This window comes from Vanellus vanellus, assembly GCF_965231255.1.
Source record: "Vanellus vanellus genome assembly, chromosome: 17".
NCBI lineage: Eukaryota > Metazoa > Chordata > Aves > Charadriiformes > Charadriidae > Vanellus > Vanellus vanellus.
In genome coordinates, this window is record NC_138922.1 from 6,943,292 (window position 1) to 6,959,526 (window position 16,235).

Genomic DNA, 16,235 nt, shown 5'->3' on the forward strand with positions numbered 1-16,235 from the left:
CTGTGCAGCTGGTGCTGAGCGGGGCAGAGCCAGCCCCTGAGCCAGGGGTTGAGTGGGGATGTGGGGAGGCCTGGGGAGGGTCAGTCCTGGGTAGGTGAGGGGGACAGGGCTGGGGGGCCCGATCCTAGGCTGATTTGGGGGCTGGAGGGTAAGCCCTGGGCTGGATGAAGGGGTCAGGGCTGGGGGGTGACCCTGGGGCATCAGCCCTGGGACAGAGGAGGGGGACGGGGTTGGAAGGCCCCATCCTGGGGGCTTATTTGGGAGCTGAGGGGTCAACCCCGGTTTGGATGAGGGGGGCGGGAGGGCCCGATCCAGCCGAGTGTGTGTGGAAAATGTATCCAAATCCTGTGAGTCCCGGGTGGGCAGCCCACAACCCCGCATCGCCACTCCTGGGGGCCGCCTCCTGGCCCCCCGCCTCCCCGGGTCCTCCCCTATCCCGTCATCCCCCGCGGCGGCGACGCTCGCCATGGCCTTGGCGCGTGCTTCTCCTCCCCCGGCCCATGATGCATCGCGGCGGCGGCGGCCTGGGCGCAAGATGGCGGCGGAGCGGCAGGGCGGCGGCGGCGGCCGCGGCGGGGCGGGAAGCGGCGCGGAGGAGAACAAGGAGAACGAGAGGCCAGCAGGACCGCAGGCCGGCAGCCTCGGCGACAGCCTGGGCCTGGAGAGCATCCTGCGCCGCGGTGGTGGTGGTGGCGGCGGCGGCGGCGGCGGGGGGGGACGTGGCAGGCCCGGCCCCGTGGGCGGCGGGGGGACGTGGCGGCCGCTGTGGGGAAGCGCGGGGGCTCGTAGGCCCCGGGCGGGCGGGCACCGCCGCCTCCGTTTCCCCGCGGGAGAGGGCCGGGCGGGGCGGTGGAGGCTCTCCTGCCCTTGTGCAGAGGCGGTGCTGAAGGCGGCGGGCCCGCCCGGGCCGCACTGACCCGCGCCTCAGGCGAGAGCCGGGCTGTGAGCCCTGGGGCCGGGGCCCCGGCGGTGCCGGGCGATGCTGGCGTGAGAGAGGGGCCATGCGGCGGCCTGGGCTAATCCGGAGGCACCCGCGCCGGCCCTGGCGGCGAGGGTTTGATTTGGATTGAATCGGGGGGTCAGCTTTGCATCTCTGAATTGTGCATTCGTGCTTTACCTTTGCAGCTTCTCCTTCCGAACCGCGTGGCAGCTGTCGTCAGCCTTCAAAGCAGAACTCTGCACTAGGCTGCGTGTTGCAGATAAGAGCAGGCTGTCAGTAATCTGGCAGTAATATTAATGCTTGAAGTGGGCAATAGTGGATAGAATAAATCTAACAGGTACGCTGAGATGGCAGGCTGGCTCTTCCAGATTTAGCACTTCTCAAATGTGATGTGGCGTGTAAAGCTCGTGGTGTTTTTGTATGTGAAACTTGCATGTGAAAGCAGTCCAGCTGCACAGCTGTGATAGAGCTGAGTTTTATCTTCTGGGTGAGAGGGAAACCCAACTGAAATAAGGTTGCAGTTTTCCATTTAGCATATGGCAGGTTGTTGTAAAAATAACTGTAGAGTAAGATGGAGACATAGTAATTGCCCTAGTAATGTTAGAAATACCTAAGTCAGTGAAAAGGTAAATAAAATGGGGATATGAATTTAGTGAGTAACTGCAAAGGCTGAAAGACAGTCTGAAAAAAAGTCTTAGGTAGACAGCGAGGATGAGAAGTGTGTGCCCTGAGCTGTGTTGAGGCATTGCAGTTTGACTTGTTTGTTCTATGAATGCAAACTAATTCAGTATAATAACTACTGATGCAGGTTTTTAATACTTATCTAAAAGAAAGTCTCTTTAGTTTGTAATGATAAGAAAACACTTTGATAGAGATCTGCTATTTTAGACTTAAAAAGTCTGGTGGCTTCTTTTTCTCTGGCTGTAGTAATAGTGTTTCTTTTGATGGGGTCACTGTATAGTCTGGCTTTGTTTCTGTGGTTTTTTTTAAGGCCTCTTGGTAAAGTTTAAAAGGGAAATCTTGGGATATAAATACATACAGCACAGAGATTTCTTGTTTATGATGGGAACTTTATTTCATAAAATAATCTGCCTTGTAAACTAAATGAATAACATCAGTAAATTTACCAGAATATGGCATGATTTTATTTGGTAGTGTAACTAAGTGAATAAAATAAGTACAGGGTGCACAGAAATCAGAAATATGAAATCATGGAGTGATGCTATTGCATGTCACAGGCCAGTGCATTCTGTCATGGAGTACTTGTTACGGGAATATACAGTAAGACTATAAATGTGTTGAAAAAATTGAGTAGAAGATAAGCCCCCTGAATACTTCCTAAAATCTCTTTTTATGAGGTTCTCTGTGTTCAGAAACCAGTTTGTGGAAACTGTGTGAGAAAGGCAGCAGTGATTCTGCTCAGTGTACTTCTTTCCCTGAGAGATGGGACATTTAATGGCAGGAAAGCTTTTCTCTATTTCAGTTTTGCTAACAAAACTGTGTCACAAGTGTGACTAGGGGGGTGGTGTAGCGTAGCTAGGGCAGTCAGTTTTATTAGCCTAGATGTGTCTGTTGGCATAGCTTATTATCCTGAAAAGAGCTCTAGTAATAGCAAGACTCTTGTGATTGTAAGAGGAGGTGCTTGTGGTACATCTCAGTCCTGGCCTTGGCGACAGTCGTAAAGCTCTGAAGTAAGCAGTGGAGTCATGAGGTCTTTTAGGACCATCGTTTCTCTCAGCTGTGCATTTTTAGGAGGCTTTTGGGTGCCCTTTGTTCAAAGTGCATTTGCTTAATGGAACCCATAGAGTTGTCTTCCATTATTTTGGGGTAGAATGAAGAACAAGTAACAGAGTGTACTGTCAATCTGCCTTAACATAAATCCCAGTCCTTCAGATTGTGAAGGAATCTCAGCAGCAGCACGGTTTGCGACATGGAGACTTCCAGCGGTACAGGTTAGTAAGCTGTGTGGGTGTCTTGAGTTCCTACTGTGACTTGGCTTACTTTAAAATGTAAGCCTGCTGTAGCAGGCAACAAAAACGATCTGCCAAGTTCATACCCCTTGACAGATTGCTTCATTTAAAGCAGTGTACACGTTCTTTTTTTTTTTTTCGTTAGACAAAACATGCTGTGACTGTTCCAATTAGGAGGATACAGACTGGCTCGTTTCTCTGTTGCACTTTAAGAGCTTGTTTGTTAACACCTCACTGAGGCTATACTCACCCATAACTGAGTGTTTAGTAAACATACGTAATTAGACAGTAAGGAGAACATCGTTCTGATTTTTCAAGATCAGGAATTATTACATGTCTTCTTACCTTTCTTGTATTCTATTAACTACCTGTAAACCAGTGGTTTCTGAACTAGCTCTTGCTGTGTGTCATATATGGAGTTCTTAGTTGTTAAAATGTTGCCTGTCACAGCCTTTAGTCCTTTTTTTCTGGTTTGAGAGAGCAGCGAACGAAGAAAGTTGTTCTTTGGCCAAACTGACTGTGGTTGTCTTTTCTTTAGGGGTTATTGCTCCCGCAGGCTAAGGCGGCTCCGAAAAACTCTCAACTTCAAGATGGGAAACAGGCACAAATTCACTGGGAAGAAAGTAACTGAAGAGATCCTCTCAGACAACAGGTACAGTCACTAGATGTAATCGAGCATTCATTATATTAGTGAATAGTTTCTTTTGTTTCAGTAACTTATTTTCATGTGAATGGGGTGGAAAACTGTTCTGTAGAATATACTCAGAAATGTTTCTTTTCAGAGGTGTGCGTTGTTGATATTAATAAAAGATGAAAGTTCAGGCTGCAGCGTGGGGGAAGAGGCACTGCTCAGATGCTGCTTCATCATGTGAACAAGTGGGAGAAGAATGAGGAGCAACAGCCAGTTCCTTCTCTTCCCTCATAGTTGCTAAAACGGCTTCTTTCCATAATCAGTAAATTACTTTGATATTAAAGAGGAAATGCTTATTCAGATCTGTTGCAAGGTAGCCACGTGACTGCTGATAACGTAAATGGTGTAGCCAGCAAGGTTGTGGTTAGAGACATCATCCCTTCCCTCTGAACAGAAATATTGGATTGCAAGTTTTACTTATATTTTCAAAATTTAGCAGAATGCTTGTCTGATAGAATATGTGGAGAATAGCCAGAGTCTTGGGCTCATTTCCCATCTTTTAGAAGCACTTAAAGTGTCAACTGTCTCATCTTTTCTTAAGGGGAAAAGAAAACATGGTGCTGTTCTCACCTGTCTTGTTAAGAAGCCAGGTGCATTCTAGCGTTAGCTGGTGGGAAAACAGACATGTTTAGCCATATTGAACCAGTTTGAAGAGGGACCTAGAATCATAAATCCCGTTGTCTTCACAATGCCCATGGTGCTACAGAATGATACCAAATTCTCTTCCTCGGTTGGTTAATTACATTTCTGTAGTGAGAAATACAGTGGAAAACAGGAATAATATGACTTTGTGTGCTTAGAATGTTAATAAATAATAAAAGCATCTCCCTCTTATTAACCAAGCTGAACTTTTGTTATCAAACTTTGCAGATCGCATGGAAAAGAACTAGTAGTGATGTGGTAATATTTGGGTGAATATCGTAATTTTTTCATTATTCTTCTTCTGCCCCATAGGTATTTGCTGTTGATTCTGATGGATGCAGAGAGAGCCTGGAGCTATGCCATGCAGCTGAAACAGGAAGCAAACACAGAGCCTCGCAAACGATTTCACTTGCTGTCTCGCCTGCGCAAAGCTGTGAAACATGCTGAGGAGCTGGAGCGACTGTGTGAAAGTAACAGAGTAGATGCCAAAACAAAGCTGGAAGCTCAGGTAACCACTGATACTTTGATCTTGTCTTACAGCAAAAGCTGAACAAGAAGCCTTTGGATTTTGGGTGAAGAGATTAATCTCATGTAGCAGTAGATAATCAAAACTGACCAGTTCTCAAACTGTATAATGTCTCCCATTGGAGTTGGTGTTAATGCAGCTGCTGGAATTGTAGAAATAACCGGTGACACCAGCCAAGGCAAGGACCTGGCCAAGTGGTTGTCCTTGCTTTAAAGAGCAGTATGTTTAGCAGAAGTGAAAAGATTTGAGAGAGACTAAGACGATGTAACACGGCCTAGGAAACACGCTTATCTGTTGAGTTATCTATTTTTTTAATGTCCTAAAATAGCCACCTAGAACACAAGCCTGGTTCCTGGTCTGGTTCCTGGAACGCAGAAAGCAATTGTGTTGTGACACCAGCCTCTTTGAACAAGGGGCTGCAGTGGAACTCGGTTAACTAAACTGCCATTTTATAGCTTATTGCTGGGAGAAAAAAAAAAGTTCTGTGACATCAGCGAGCCATGTCAATTGCATAAGAAGTAGGAATAGTCTGTGCTTTCATCTCCTTTGAAATGTAGCAATGTCAGTTAAAAGAAAAAAAGGTAGGCAGCTAGTAACCCATAATCCAAATCAGTTGTCTCCTGTGGGAAGACCAAATGAAAAGGGCAAGGCTTAATCGCTTACTGCGGGCATCGCAGCAGCCTTCATTCTAAAGGCTGTACAAACTAGGCTGGTGGTCTTGGGGAAATTAACCTGCCCTTGCACTATCTGCAGGCATACATGGCTTACCTCACAGGAATGCTTCGTTTTGAACACCAGGAGTGGAAGGCAGCCATGGAGGCTTTCAACAAATGCAAGTGAGTTTCCCCACTTCACCAATTTCATTTAGTAAATAGTATTGGATCAGTCTAGTGAGTTTATATACTCTGTGTACAGCAACTCTGAGTTGTTAACTGTGCACTTAACTGGGAGGTAGTACTGAAGAAATAGCATCCCCCAGAGCAGAGACACAAACTCTTCCCTTAAGATAGCATCTCACAAAAATATCCATACTGCAGTGTTAATACATATTCTTTGCTGTAGGACCATATATGAAAAACTGGCCAATGCTTTCACAGAAGAACAAGCTGTACTGTATAACCAGCGTGTGGAAGAGATCTCACCCAACATTCGCTACTGTGCCTATAATATTGGTAAGGAAGGGGGAGTACCTAGTCTCCAACAAAGAGCAAGGCTTGTTCACAAGAAAAGACTATTGACTTGCTAGTTAAATACTGGTCTAAGTGACACTGGAGTGAATCCATAATATTTTGGGCAAATTCTGCCCACATTCTGGGGCAGTTTAGCACTGGAGAAACACACTCATTTTGTGACAGTGCATGTAGTTTTGTGTAAAAAGACGAAGTACCAGTTTGCAGTAGTTTGCTTATGAAGTCAAAATAAAATTGGAGATTTATCCCCTTTGTCCCCAAATTGCCGGTATAAAATCTACTGATTAATTTTTCTATATTAAAATAATTTGTGAACTCAGATGGAATTGTGATCTTGATTTCTTAATTCTCTCAGGTGACCAGTCTGCTATGAATGAGTTGATGCAGATGAGACTGAGGTCTGGTGGCACTGAAGGTCTCCTTGCAGAAAAACTGGAGGTAACTTATTTGGATATTTCAGGTTGAAACATTCGTTATCACTCTGAGCATAAATATTGCTGCAGCATACTGTTCAAGAGCCAAAACATATTAGAAGAGAGCAAGCAAGCCTGGGGTCTGCGGGAAACCACACTTCTCTAAAAAGCCCTTTGATTTCAAAACAGTCAAGTCCAATGTGAATTCGAAAGATTTGGTTTTGGATACCTTAAAGTTCAAGCTCATAAGTTCAGTCCATTCTCTACAGGCGCTGATTACCCAAACTCGAGCAAAGCAGGCAGCCACGATGAGTGAGGTGGAGTGGAGAGGGAGAACTGTGCCAGTGAAGATAGATAAAGTGAGGATCTTCTTGCTGGGGCTGGCTGACAACGAAGCAGCGATTGCTCAGGTAACCCAGAAGCCGTCTCCGGTGCTGATGTTCTAACTGTCCCTTTTCCTTCAGTGTGCAAGGTAATACATGATACCTGGACTAAAAGCTTTTAAATAATATTTTTTTCTTAAACTTGGGGTTGGAAAGGTAAAAGTGGGATTATGGACTATAACCCAGAGCTGCAGTGTCAGTTGGCAATAGTTCCCACAGTCTACTAAGTGGTAGTTTGGGAGATCTGTTCTGAGTATTACTGCTCTTTTGAACGTTCTTCTGCCCAGAAGTGCTACCTCTCAGTGACAGGGTGATAACCATTATTATTTGTAAGTCACTTGGAAGTGAAGGTTACAGTTTTAAGAGTAATTGGTTTTGAATTACCGTTCTCATATTTTTAAGTGTCTTGTTCAAATGCTCCAACTTCAGAGCAAGCAAAAGAAAAAAGATCACCTTTTTGCAGCAACAAATTTGCAAGGTGAAGCAGGTGCTATGAGTTTTATAGTATTCTCTTCAAGCAGAAAAGGATTACTGAATGTCAGGATGTAAAATAATTTCAAATGTAACAGTTCTGAAATGCTTGCAGTGGCACACAGTATGCACATCTTTAGTATTGCAGTCAAGTTTTCCACATGGAGCTTTTTCCTTGGAAATGGTGCCCAGGTGGTGTATTCTGCTTCCCAGTGGCTGAATACAGCACCCTTGCTGTTTGATAAGGCAGTGAAAGCGTCTTTAGTAACATTTGTTGCCACTAAAGATGGGCTTTTTGCAACATCAAAAAGCATTTATCACCAGGAGAATAACGAGACTAAATAGCAGTTTAAGTGATAAAAGAAAACCCTGCAAAGGTATAAGGCAAGTGGGCAAAAGCAGGAGATAGTGTGAGTAGGATAAACAAGATATGGCTGGGTAGGAAATGTTAGCATTAATCAGTCCTGTCATAATGATACAAATTGTATGTTGCTGAATTTATTTTTTAGTAGGTAGTACATTAGTATGGCCAGCAGGTGGAAGTGCAGATTAGAGTTCAATGTTCCCTCGTTAAAGTTCTATCCTGCCATGCTAGCAGTTGGACCTTTTCATTTTAGTTGTCCCCTTTGTTCCATAAAGCAGTGGCAGAACAGTGATCTGCATTAGTTTTCATCTTGCTTTGTGTTCCTTGGAAGCTCTGACTAAACAGGGGAGTTTCGCGGTACTGGATCACGACTAGTGGTGGTGAGAGCTGAGTGCACAGCAGCAGTATTTACATTCCCAGAGGGCTGAAACTTGGCCTTATGAAAGCAATTCTGCAGTTGCTGTGTCAGCTGTGACGGGCAGTCCAGCTTCAGCTAAACGCATTGTGGTTCCTGGGATCTTTGGCACCTTTCTGCTAGTCTTCACTAAGTTGAAACCCTAACATAACAGCAGTGCTCTTCAGGGTTTGATTAGAAGCAAACACAAATGTGTGTTCTGTGCAAAAATGGAGATTCTCAGCACAATTATACCATTGCCTTCAGTGTCTTATTGGTAACGGGAGAAACAGAACAAATAAGCCAAACTGAAGTATGAATCCAAGTTTAAAATTACTTGTGTCAGCCTTTTTGTAGACTTGAACACATGACTTCAAGGGCCCGTTGACTCTAACCAGGTAGAAGTGAGAAGGCTAAAGGGCAGAGCGACGAAAGTGTGCTTCTATCTGGTATTGCCTCTAGAATTCTGTGGTCATCTCTGGTAACTAGGACTGTGGCAAAAATGGGTGGTAATAACTTTCAGAGATGATACGCCATGTTTTGGAACAAAGGAAAAATTAGAAGTGAGCAATCCTAGCATTTCAGAAGTAGGTTCAGTTCCCTGGATCCCTTTAAGATAAACCTGTGCTATTCTATCAGGGCACTCAAATCACCAGCCATAGCACCTGTTTCTCAGTTTTATGATCTGATATCCCCCAAATCAGAACACGTGAATGTTTACTCATAGAATCGGTTTAACCTTAGGAGTTTTTATTTAGAAAGGAAAGCCTTTGTTTCACTGCATGGCCCAGCCCTGTCTCTGTTTGTGCTTGACTGATGATCTAGCTATGTCCGTTTTCATTTTTGTGCATACAGTGAAATTGTTGTGCTCCTCTGGGTGAGGTTGAGAATGCTGTCAGACTTGTCTCTGGTTATTCTCAGTAGTTAGTCCCACCTTAAAAGTTCTTGCAGCAAATCTCAAAAAAAAAAAAAAACCAAACCAAACAACCCAACCCCCAAAAAACGCCTTCATCTCAGGTCAAGATACCTGGGGCTTTGTGAGGGAGTAAAAATATTCCTTAATGGGTTTGAAAACCTGAAAAGAGGAGAGGCAGAGACTGTAGAGCTCTGCTGAAGATAAACAAGTGAACATGTTTTTAGACAGTTTATTATTCATTTGGGCAATTGCAAATTTGTTGCAGCAAAGTTCGTCTTATGCTATTACATGACATGGATGTGGTATAACACACTGCCGATACGCTTTAATCCCTCCTTTGATTGCTAAGGTTGAGGTTTGTTTCTGGGCATTGTTCTCTTACCGATTCTATAAGAGTCTTGCGATCCCCGTGTAGTTACCTTCTCAGTCACCTGAATGGAAGTTGAGTTTGGTTTTGGGTGCATTGTTTAATTTGGTACATGATTTGCCAGTCCATTAGGCAGAGATCAGCCTTCAACTTGTCTTTTAAAAATTGTTTTCAAATTTTGTTTCTGGGACAGAAGGCAAAAGCTGCTTTTTTTTTTTTTGACAAAACTTGTGACAGCAGAAAAGCACTCAGTCAATCTTGCTACTAAAACACAGGGTTACTTTAAAAAAATGCTTCAAACAAGCAAATTATTGCCACTGTGAGCATTACTAGAGTGGGAGTGTAGAAAAGATAATCATCTGCATGTTCTTACCACATGAGAAAAGTTAAATCAGCATAACAAGAGCAGTCTAATTTGGTAGTTTGCCAGTTCAGTAATGCTCAGCTCTTCTTCTGTTACTGGGCCTTTCCCACAGTGCAGTCCAACCTCAGCTGTTCTTGGAGCAATGTGGGTGCCATCCTGGAAGGGAAGGGAGTTGCTGTGAGGGCAGCTGTTGCAGGGATGTTGCAGGTGATCAGAGCTGTGTGTGTTAGGCCTTCAGTGCTGTGAAAGTCTCAGCACTGACCATGTTCCCCGCAATTTCTGGCAGTTTGCCCCCTAGAACATATTACAGACAAGTACAGATTGGAGTTGTAGCTACCCATAGATCTTAAAGCTATAATTGGGGAGAAACTTTGTTTAATCTCCTCAGTTAATTCTTGCATTGCAGAATGCAAAATACAAAAATTTCTAATAAAAATCTGCTTAACTTTCCTTTGCTCTTAGGCAGAAAATGAGGAGACAAAGGAACGTTTGTTTGAGTCTTTACTCAGTGAGTGTAGAGATGCCATTCAGGCTGTTCGGGAAGATCTGAAACCAGACCAGGTAAGCAGTAAATATCAGCTTTTTGACTTTCAACAACGTAACGTTTCTTTGGGACTAATTTGTTATTGTTAAAATTGCTTAACAGTAAAAGTGGCGGGGATTGCTTTAATAAAAAGCTCCAAAAGTGCATGTCACCTTTGATTTTATTCTCTTCAGAACTGGAGAGGGTGAATAGCAATGTAGAAGCCTTCATTCTTTTGCCTGAAAGTCTGTTGTAACTTCCCTGGTTTACCCAAACCTTGAGTTGTTCCTGATGTTTTCTTCCCTCGGCTGCCAGTTTTAAGTCAGTCATGCAGTTTTTTGTCCCCAATCTCTGCAGAAGCAGCGGGAACACTCTCTGGAAAATGATTCTGGGAAGGTGTCCAACATCCAGTACTTACACAGGTAATGGGCAAACATTGCTGCCTGTACTAGTGTGTGAAGAAGTCATGTTCTTATGTCAAGATTTTATTTTTGTTTGGTTTTGGTTTATGGGGTTTTTGTTCTGGGCCTCAGATCTCAAAGGATGACTGTACGGATATGGATCTGATTCATGCAGCTTTGAAAACATTTTACTTAAGACTCTCACATTGACCTTTCAGATGTTTTTTCCCCTACTAGTATCGTCTTAGACTGGGAGGAGGAGTTTTTTCAGAACAAAGAGTAATGCCTGAGTAGTTCTGACAGTCTGCTAATGGTATTTTTATCTTTTTAGTTATTTGACTTACATCAAGCTGTCAACAGCCATCAAGCGCAACGAGAGCATGGCAAAGTCTCTGCAGAAGGCACTGCTTCAGCAGCAGCGGTCAGAAGAGGATGGCAAGCGCACACCACGGCCTCAGGACCTCATCCGTCTTTACGATATCATTTTGCAGGTAATGCTGGGAAAACAAAACTGATTATGCTAACTGGAGAACTTTCAGACAAAAAGTTATGGTAGAAAATACAGCGGTGCAAGTGAACTGCCCGTGAAGTCTGAAGAGCAGCTGAGTACCTACAGTTACCTTGTTGAAGATGTTCAACATCTACATAAAACACAAAAAATCCCTTCTAGTTGTGAACAGAAAATGCTGCTAGAATGGGTGCCCTTGGTTGTACGCTCTAATGCAGTTTTAAAATAGTTTTACTGACTATTTTATGTAGCACCCTGATAGCTGCCTTAGTTTCTGCTGGCCAGAGAAAGTAGCAGCTAAAAATACTTACAGTGTATTTGTTCTTCATAAGCAGTTTCTCAATTTCTCACATAAATTTTCAATTAAGTGTGGGAGCCTGTGGCTGAAGCAGTTGCGAATGGGAAAGGGAAATGCCTTATGAAAGAATTACTTCATGTGAAATCTGAGGAGTCTTTGTCCTAATTCCTGTTTGTGTCAGGAAATCTGTCCTGAAGGCAAACTTGCACAAGTTTCAATGAATGGCCTTCACAAGGTTAGCATACTAATAATTAGAAACTGGAAACTATTTCCATGGGAGTGTACTGTTGACTTGTTAAAAGGGGCAGCTTTCTCTTACTCTAGCAGATTTCAGAAGAAAACAATGCCTGAATTTGTTCCTCTCACTCTCTTGCACAGAACCTTGTGGAACTGACACAGCTTCCTGGCCTAGAAGAGGACAAGAACTTCCAAAAAGAGATTGGACTGAAGACACTTGTGTACAAAGCTTACAGGTGACTGAGAAACAGCCAGGTTTTCTTTATCAGGCATTACATCTTCAAAGGTTATTCCAAAGCTCTATGTGCTGTACAGGGCTTTGATGCAGTTTCCTCTGCCCTTTTGTGAAACAAAGACTGGATACTAAGGGGAAACTGGCCAGTTCTTGATAATATCTCCTCTTATCAGTCATTTGAGTTGGCAAAAGTTAGGGATGACATACATGTCAATGAGGCACTCTTCACTGTTACAGGTGTTTCTTCATTGCACAGTCCTATGTCCTGGTAAAGAAATGGAGCGAAGCTCTTGTTTTATATGAAAGAGTGCTGAAATATGCCCGCGAAGTTCAGTCAGGAGCTGGAGCTTATACGAACAGCTTGAAGGTAGGAACCAAATCCTGTGTGTAGAAGGGAGTTGAAATTTATGAAAAAGCTCTGTCCTAGTATTTAATGTCAATTAGATGCCAGACCATTACAATTCAAGACTGATCTTTAAGTAGGGAGTGATACAAGTGTGACTGCTTGACACAGTATAGCAGAGATTTTTCTAGTGACCTGAAAATGCTTCAGCTGGCCACTTGTAACTTGCTGTAACAAGTCCATAACAATTCACCACAGTTTCTCACATCTGCACTTTCTGTCATACTACTTCTGTAGTGCCTGAAGGACTGTGCTGTAGCGTTTCCTCTTCTGGGAAGGCTTATCAGCACTAGGACTTAATTTCTTAGTTCTTTGTCGGGTTTTACCTTTTCCCTAACTCTTAAACTCGGGCACATTTTGGGCTCTCAAATAACTTTCGTTAATGACCTAGGAGCTGCCTGATGTTCAGGATCTGATCACTCAAGTCAATGCGGAGAAATACTCCTTGCAAGCAGCAGCTATATTAGGTGAGTTGCACAGTTATACTAGAGCTCTAACATCTCTTGAATCATTCTCCTGCAGCTATTTCATTCCTTTTATTTCATTTCTGATGTTCCAAGTGTTTTTCCACTTCACTCTGATCTGTGTAGGCTCTGGAAAACATTTGTGGTTTTTTTTTTTCCCCCCAGTTCTAGCTTTTTCTAGCTGTGTTTAGTGCAGCTAGACATAGACAGCTAATGCCTAGATATTTGGCATCTTGCTCCCTGCTCAGAGATGTGAAAACGCTTCATGGGGATGTGCACCTATGTTGCACAGAACACTCTGTTCAGCATTTAATTTCTTTGCTGCAGATAAGTTGACCTTACTCATCACAGTTTTGCCTCGCTGGGAGAACTACTGAAAAAGAGGAGAGCAGTGACGTTCTGCTCTTTGTCAGTGTCGACCAGGTTAGGGGAACTCGGGGGAATGAATTAACTTTGTAATTTCTTGGGCTGCTGTTTTTGCTGTGCCTGCTGCTGGACACCCAAGATAAGTAATGGATTGCCTTGTCTCTTATTGCTTCAGTGTTGCTTTAACAGACCCCACTGGAGCCTTCTCATCATCTGCTGCTTTGTGCTTAACTCAGAATCTCTGCTTCTTTCAGGACAATCTTCACAGAAATTTGAAGGAGAATCTTTTCATCACTGGAAAGCTGTGATGGCTGTAGATAAATATATATGACCCTTTTAGTCTAGAAAGCAAGCTGCTTCCACTGAAAATACTGTCTTACGTGTCCCAGAAAGCAAGGTTCATAGCTAAACTTAGAGGGCAGCTGACTCCTGAGACAGTCTTACTTTATGCCAAGATCTAGCCTGTTATTCTTACCACTTTTTCTTCGATTTTGCAGATGCAAATGATAGTCATGAGACTGAGTCTCCATCTCAGGTCAAGGATGGCAAGGTAAGAGCTGAGAGCTATTAGGCTTGTTTTCCTTCCACAAGTCCTGAAGGTGGCTGAAAGGGTGGAGCTCCTTGGGCAGGAGCTAGGCAGCTCTTTGCAGCTTCTACTGTGGCATCTTCATTTTTTTTAATTTAGCTTTCTCCCAGCACATGGGAAGGTTTTCCAGAGATCCCACAGCAATGCTTTGACAGGGATTTAAATCATTTTTTCAAGGGCCTAAGATGTCACTCTGGGGAACTTCAGCTTCTGTTGTCTCAGTTGCTGCTTAATCCTCTTTGCTTGTTTGACCTTTGCCAGCTTTGATTTGACACGTGTTTAATTTGCATTTCTGTATTGGTTTCTTTCAGCCACTCTCGGAACGGTTTGAGACTTTCTGTCTGGATCCTTCTCTTGTCAGCAAGCAAGTCAGCCTCGTGCACTTCCCTCCAGGCTTCCAGCCCATTCCATGCAAACCCTTGTTCTTTGACCTGGCCCTTAATCATGTTGCTTTCCCACCTCTGGAGGACAAGGTGGAGCAGAAAGCCAAGAGTGGCCTCACAGGATATATAAAAGGCATCTTTGGATTCAAAAGTTAACCAGGACCCCCTGAGAAACAGAGGTTTTATTCTGTATTGAAGGAAAAGCTCCCAAGAAGTTCTAGGACACAAATATCTGCACCTGAAACCAACAGAGGGAGGTTTTACCATCTTCTTCCCTGTGTTCTGTGTATATGTCTGTGCACTTACCATTCTCTCTCAGTATATTAAAGACAATCTATTTGGAAACATACGTACACTATAAATAGCTGAAAATAATCTGGACCACAGAGAAATTCCATTCTATTTGAGGAAGTTGGAGCTTGCTTTGTGACCAGTGGCCTGTTCAGGGCCGGTACACATCTACTTAGCATGGACCAGGGCATGGGTATAATTTGATTCCTCCCTCCACCCCATTATTTGACACTGTAATTTGGTATTTTGGTCTAGAAATCCGGGTGTGATGGAAAAACAGAGGCAAAAGTAGATGTGGAACTAAACCAGCAAGGTGAGGCTGCTTACACGAAGGCAATGAAGTAGCCAAGGGGGCTAACTTCTCTTCTCTTGTGACTCCCAGTCCCCACTGAGAAGCAGATATAGTTATGTATAGAGAAGTGTCTCTGTTTTTGAAAAATGTGATGTTCAGAAATGACAAAATAGAGCCTCTTTCCTTATCGATAAGGGTGGCAAACACCTTCCCAAATGTTAATGGTTAGCCCAGTCGTGGTGAAGTATAACGTGAGTTTGTACTCTGGGCCTGTAGATTCTTCTTTATTGATACACGTTTTGTTAAATACCTAAATACAGTGTAGAACCTATTCCTGCAAGGTTTTTCCTGGGAAACTGCCTTCGTGGGTGGCTTTAGAATTAGCTACTTGCTCTTCACGGGAAGTTGGGTCTCTCTGTGTTCCTTTTGTCTCTGATCTAAACCTTGCCTGAAAACAAGATATTTTTCTGGAGTTCATCTGTTGCCTTTTCTTCATCCTCGGTCAGTAGATATACCTGAAATGAGGAATAAGCAACAGGAGCCCAGCTGGTTCTTGAGTGATAGATCTTCTCTGTCATGCCAAACAGCTTTTCTATAAAGCGCCCAGGTGCTATGGTGATAGGCACGTTCAAAATACAGGTAATTTCATAATTGTGATCATTTAAACGGGGGGGAAAAAAACACATAGCACGTGGGCAGAACTGTTCCTAAATAAAGTATTCAGAAGTTTCTACCAGCAATGTTTGGGTTTTCATTCGTCTGTAGCTGGAAACTGAAATAGCAGTTTGTTCTAGCTGCCTTAACTCTGGTTCACTGGTTGTCCTGATTTTACGTTGTTTCTCCATTTTTAGGCATTAGAGTTAATAGGGGTGGGAACGGAGGAATTGTTTAAAATTATCAGATTGTTGTTGTTGTGGGAATTTTCCACGGAAGGTGCGTGTCAGATGAATGGGTGGAATTAACAGTTCCCATTACTTCAATATGACTATTCGCTGCTTTGTTCTGAGTTGGTCTGATTTGCGAGTTCTCAAAGTACAAAACTTTCAAGAGGACTCTGTGCTCAGAAAGAGGTAAGGGAAGGAGGAGAAACTTCTTATTTGTGTTTAATTTTTGCAACATGGAAGCAAAATGGGCATTTCTGGTATTCTAGCTAATTCCATTTGCCTTTGGTTGCCAGGGGGATTTTACAAGAGAAAGGGGAAGTGTAGAGCTAAGAGAAACATTGAACGCTCTTTATTCTTCAGGTGATGATTTCTAGAAGACGTGGTCTTGAATGTCCGATTTCTCCTCCCCCCCCCTAAAGTCTGTTTCCTTTTAGACAAGGGTAGGCTGTGCAGTAGCCTGTGCAGGCATCATCTGGTTGATGCTTCACGGTAACTCTCTGTGGACGTCACTATGAGCTTTTATCTCCTTTATGGCTTTTATATCAAATCACTTTGAGAACAGTTCTCCTGTTATTTGCAAACCAAACTCCTTTCTGCTTTCCTACCACAAATCTGTGTGATGCCTGGATTGATTCCAGTGAAACTTGTACTGCGGCCACTTTCTAATTGGTTACTGTTATAAAAAGCTGAGAGTAATTGGCCTCTTTACATTAAACATCTTTTGACAGATAAC

General features: G+C 43.4%; 1 protein-coding gene across 2 annotated transcripts; it reads left to right on the forward strand.

Moving 5' to 3' along the window:
- Nucleotides 1-466: 466 nt before the first annotated feature.
- SRP68 (signal recognition particle 68) lies at nucleotides 467-15,354 on the forward strand (the record flags this gene model as incomplete). 2 transcript variants are annotated; one of them, XM_082492050.1, is made up of 16 exons in its annotated part: nucleotides 467-665; nucleotides 2,826-2,892; nucleotides 3,449-3,562; nucleotides 4,556-4,751; nucleotides 5,523-5,605; nucleotides 5,832-5,941; nucleotides 6,315-6,397; nucleotides 6,642-6,782; nucleotides 10,094-10,192; nucleotides 10,512-10,576; nucleotides 10,887-11,046; nucleotides 11,740-11,834; nucleotides 12,071-12,200; nucleotides 12,628-12,703; nucleotides 13,564-13,616; nucleotides 13,964-15,354. In XM_082492050.1, 16 exons carry the CDS (start codon nucleotides 467-469, stop codon nucleotides 14,189-14,191), a joined length of 1,899 nt encoding a protein of 632 aa, XP_082348176.1. In that variant the 3' UTR covers nucleotides 14,192-15,354. The 2 variants fall into 2 exon arrangements, with proteins under 2 accessions (XP_082348176.1, XP_082348177.1); XM_082492051.1 differs by lacking the exon at nucleotides 467-665 and adding an exon at nucleotides 1,206-1,277.
- Nucleotides 15,355-16,235: the final 881 nt, after the last annotated feature.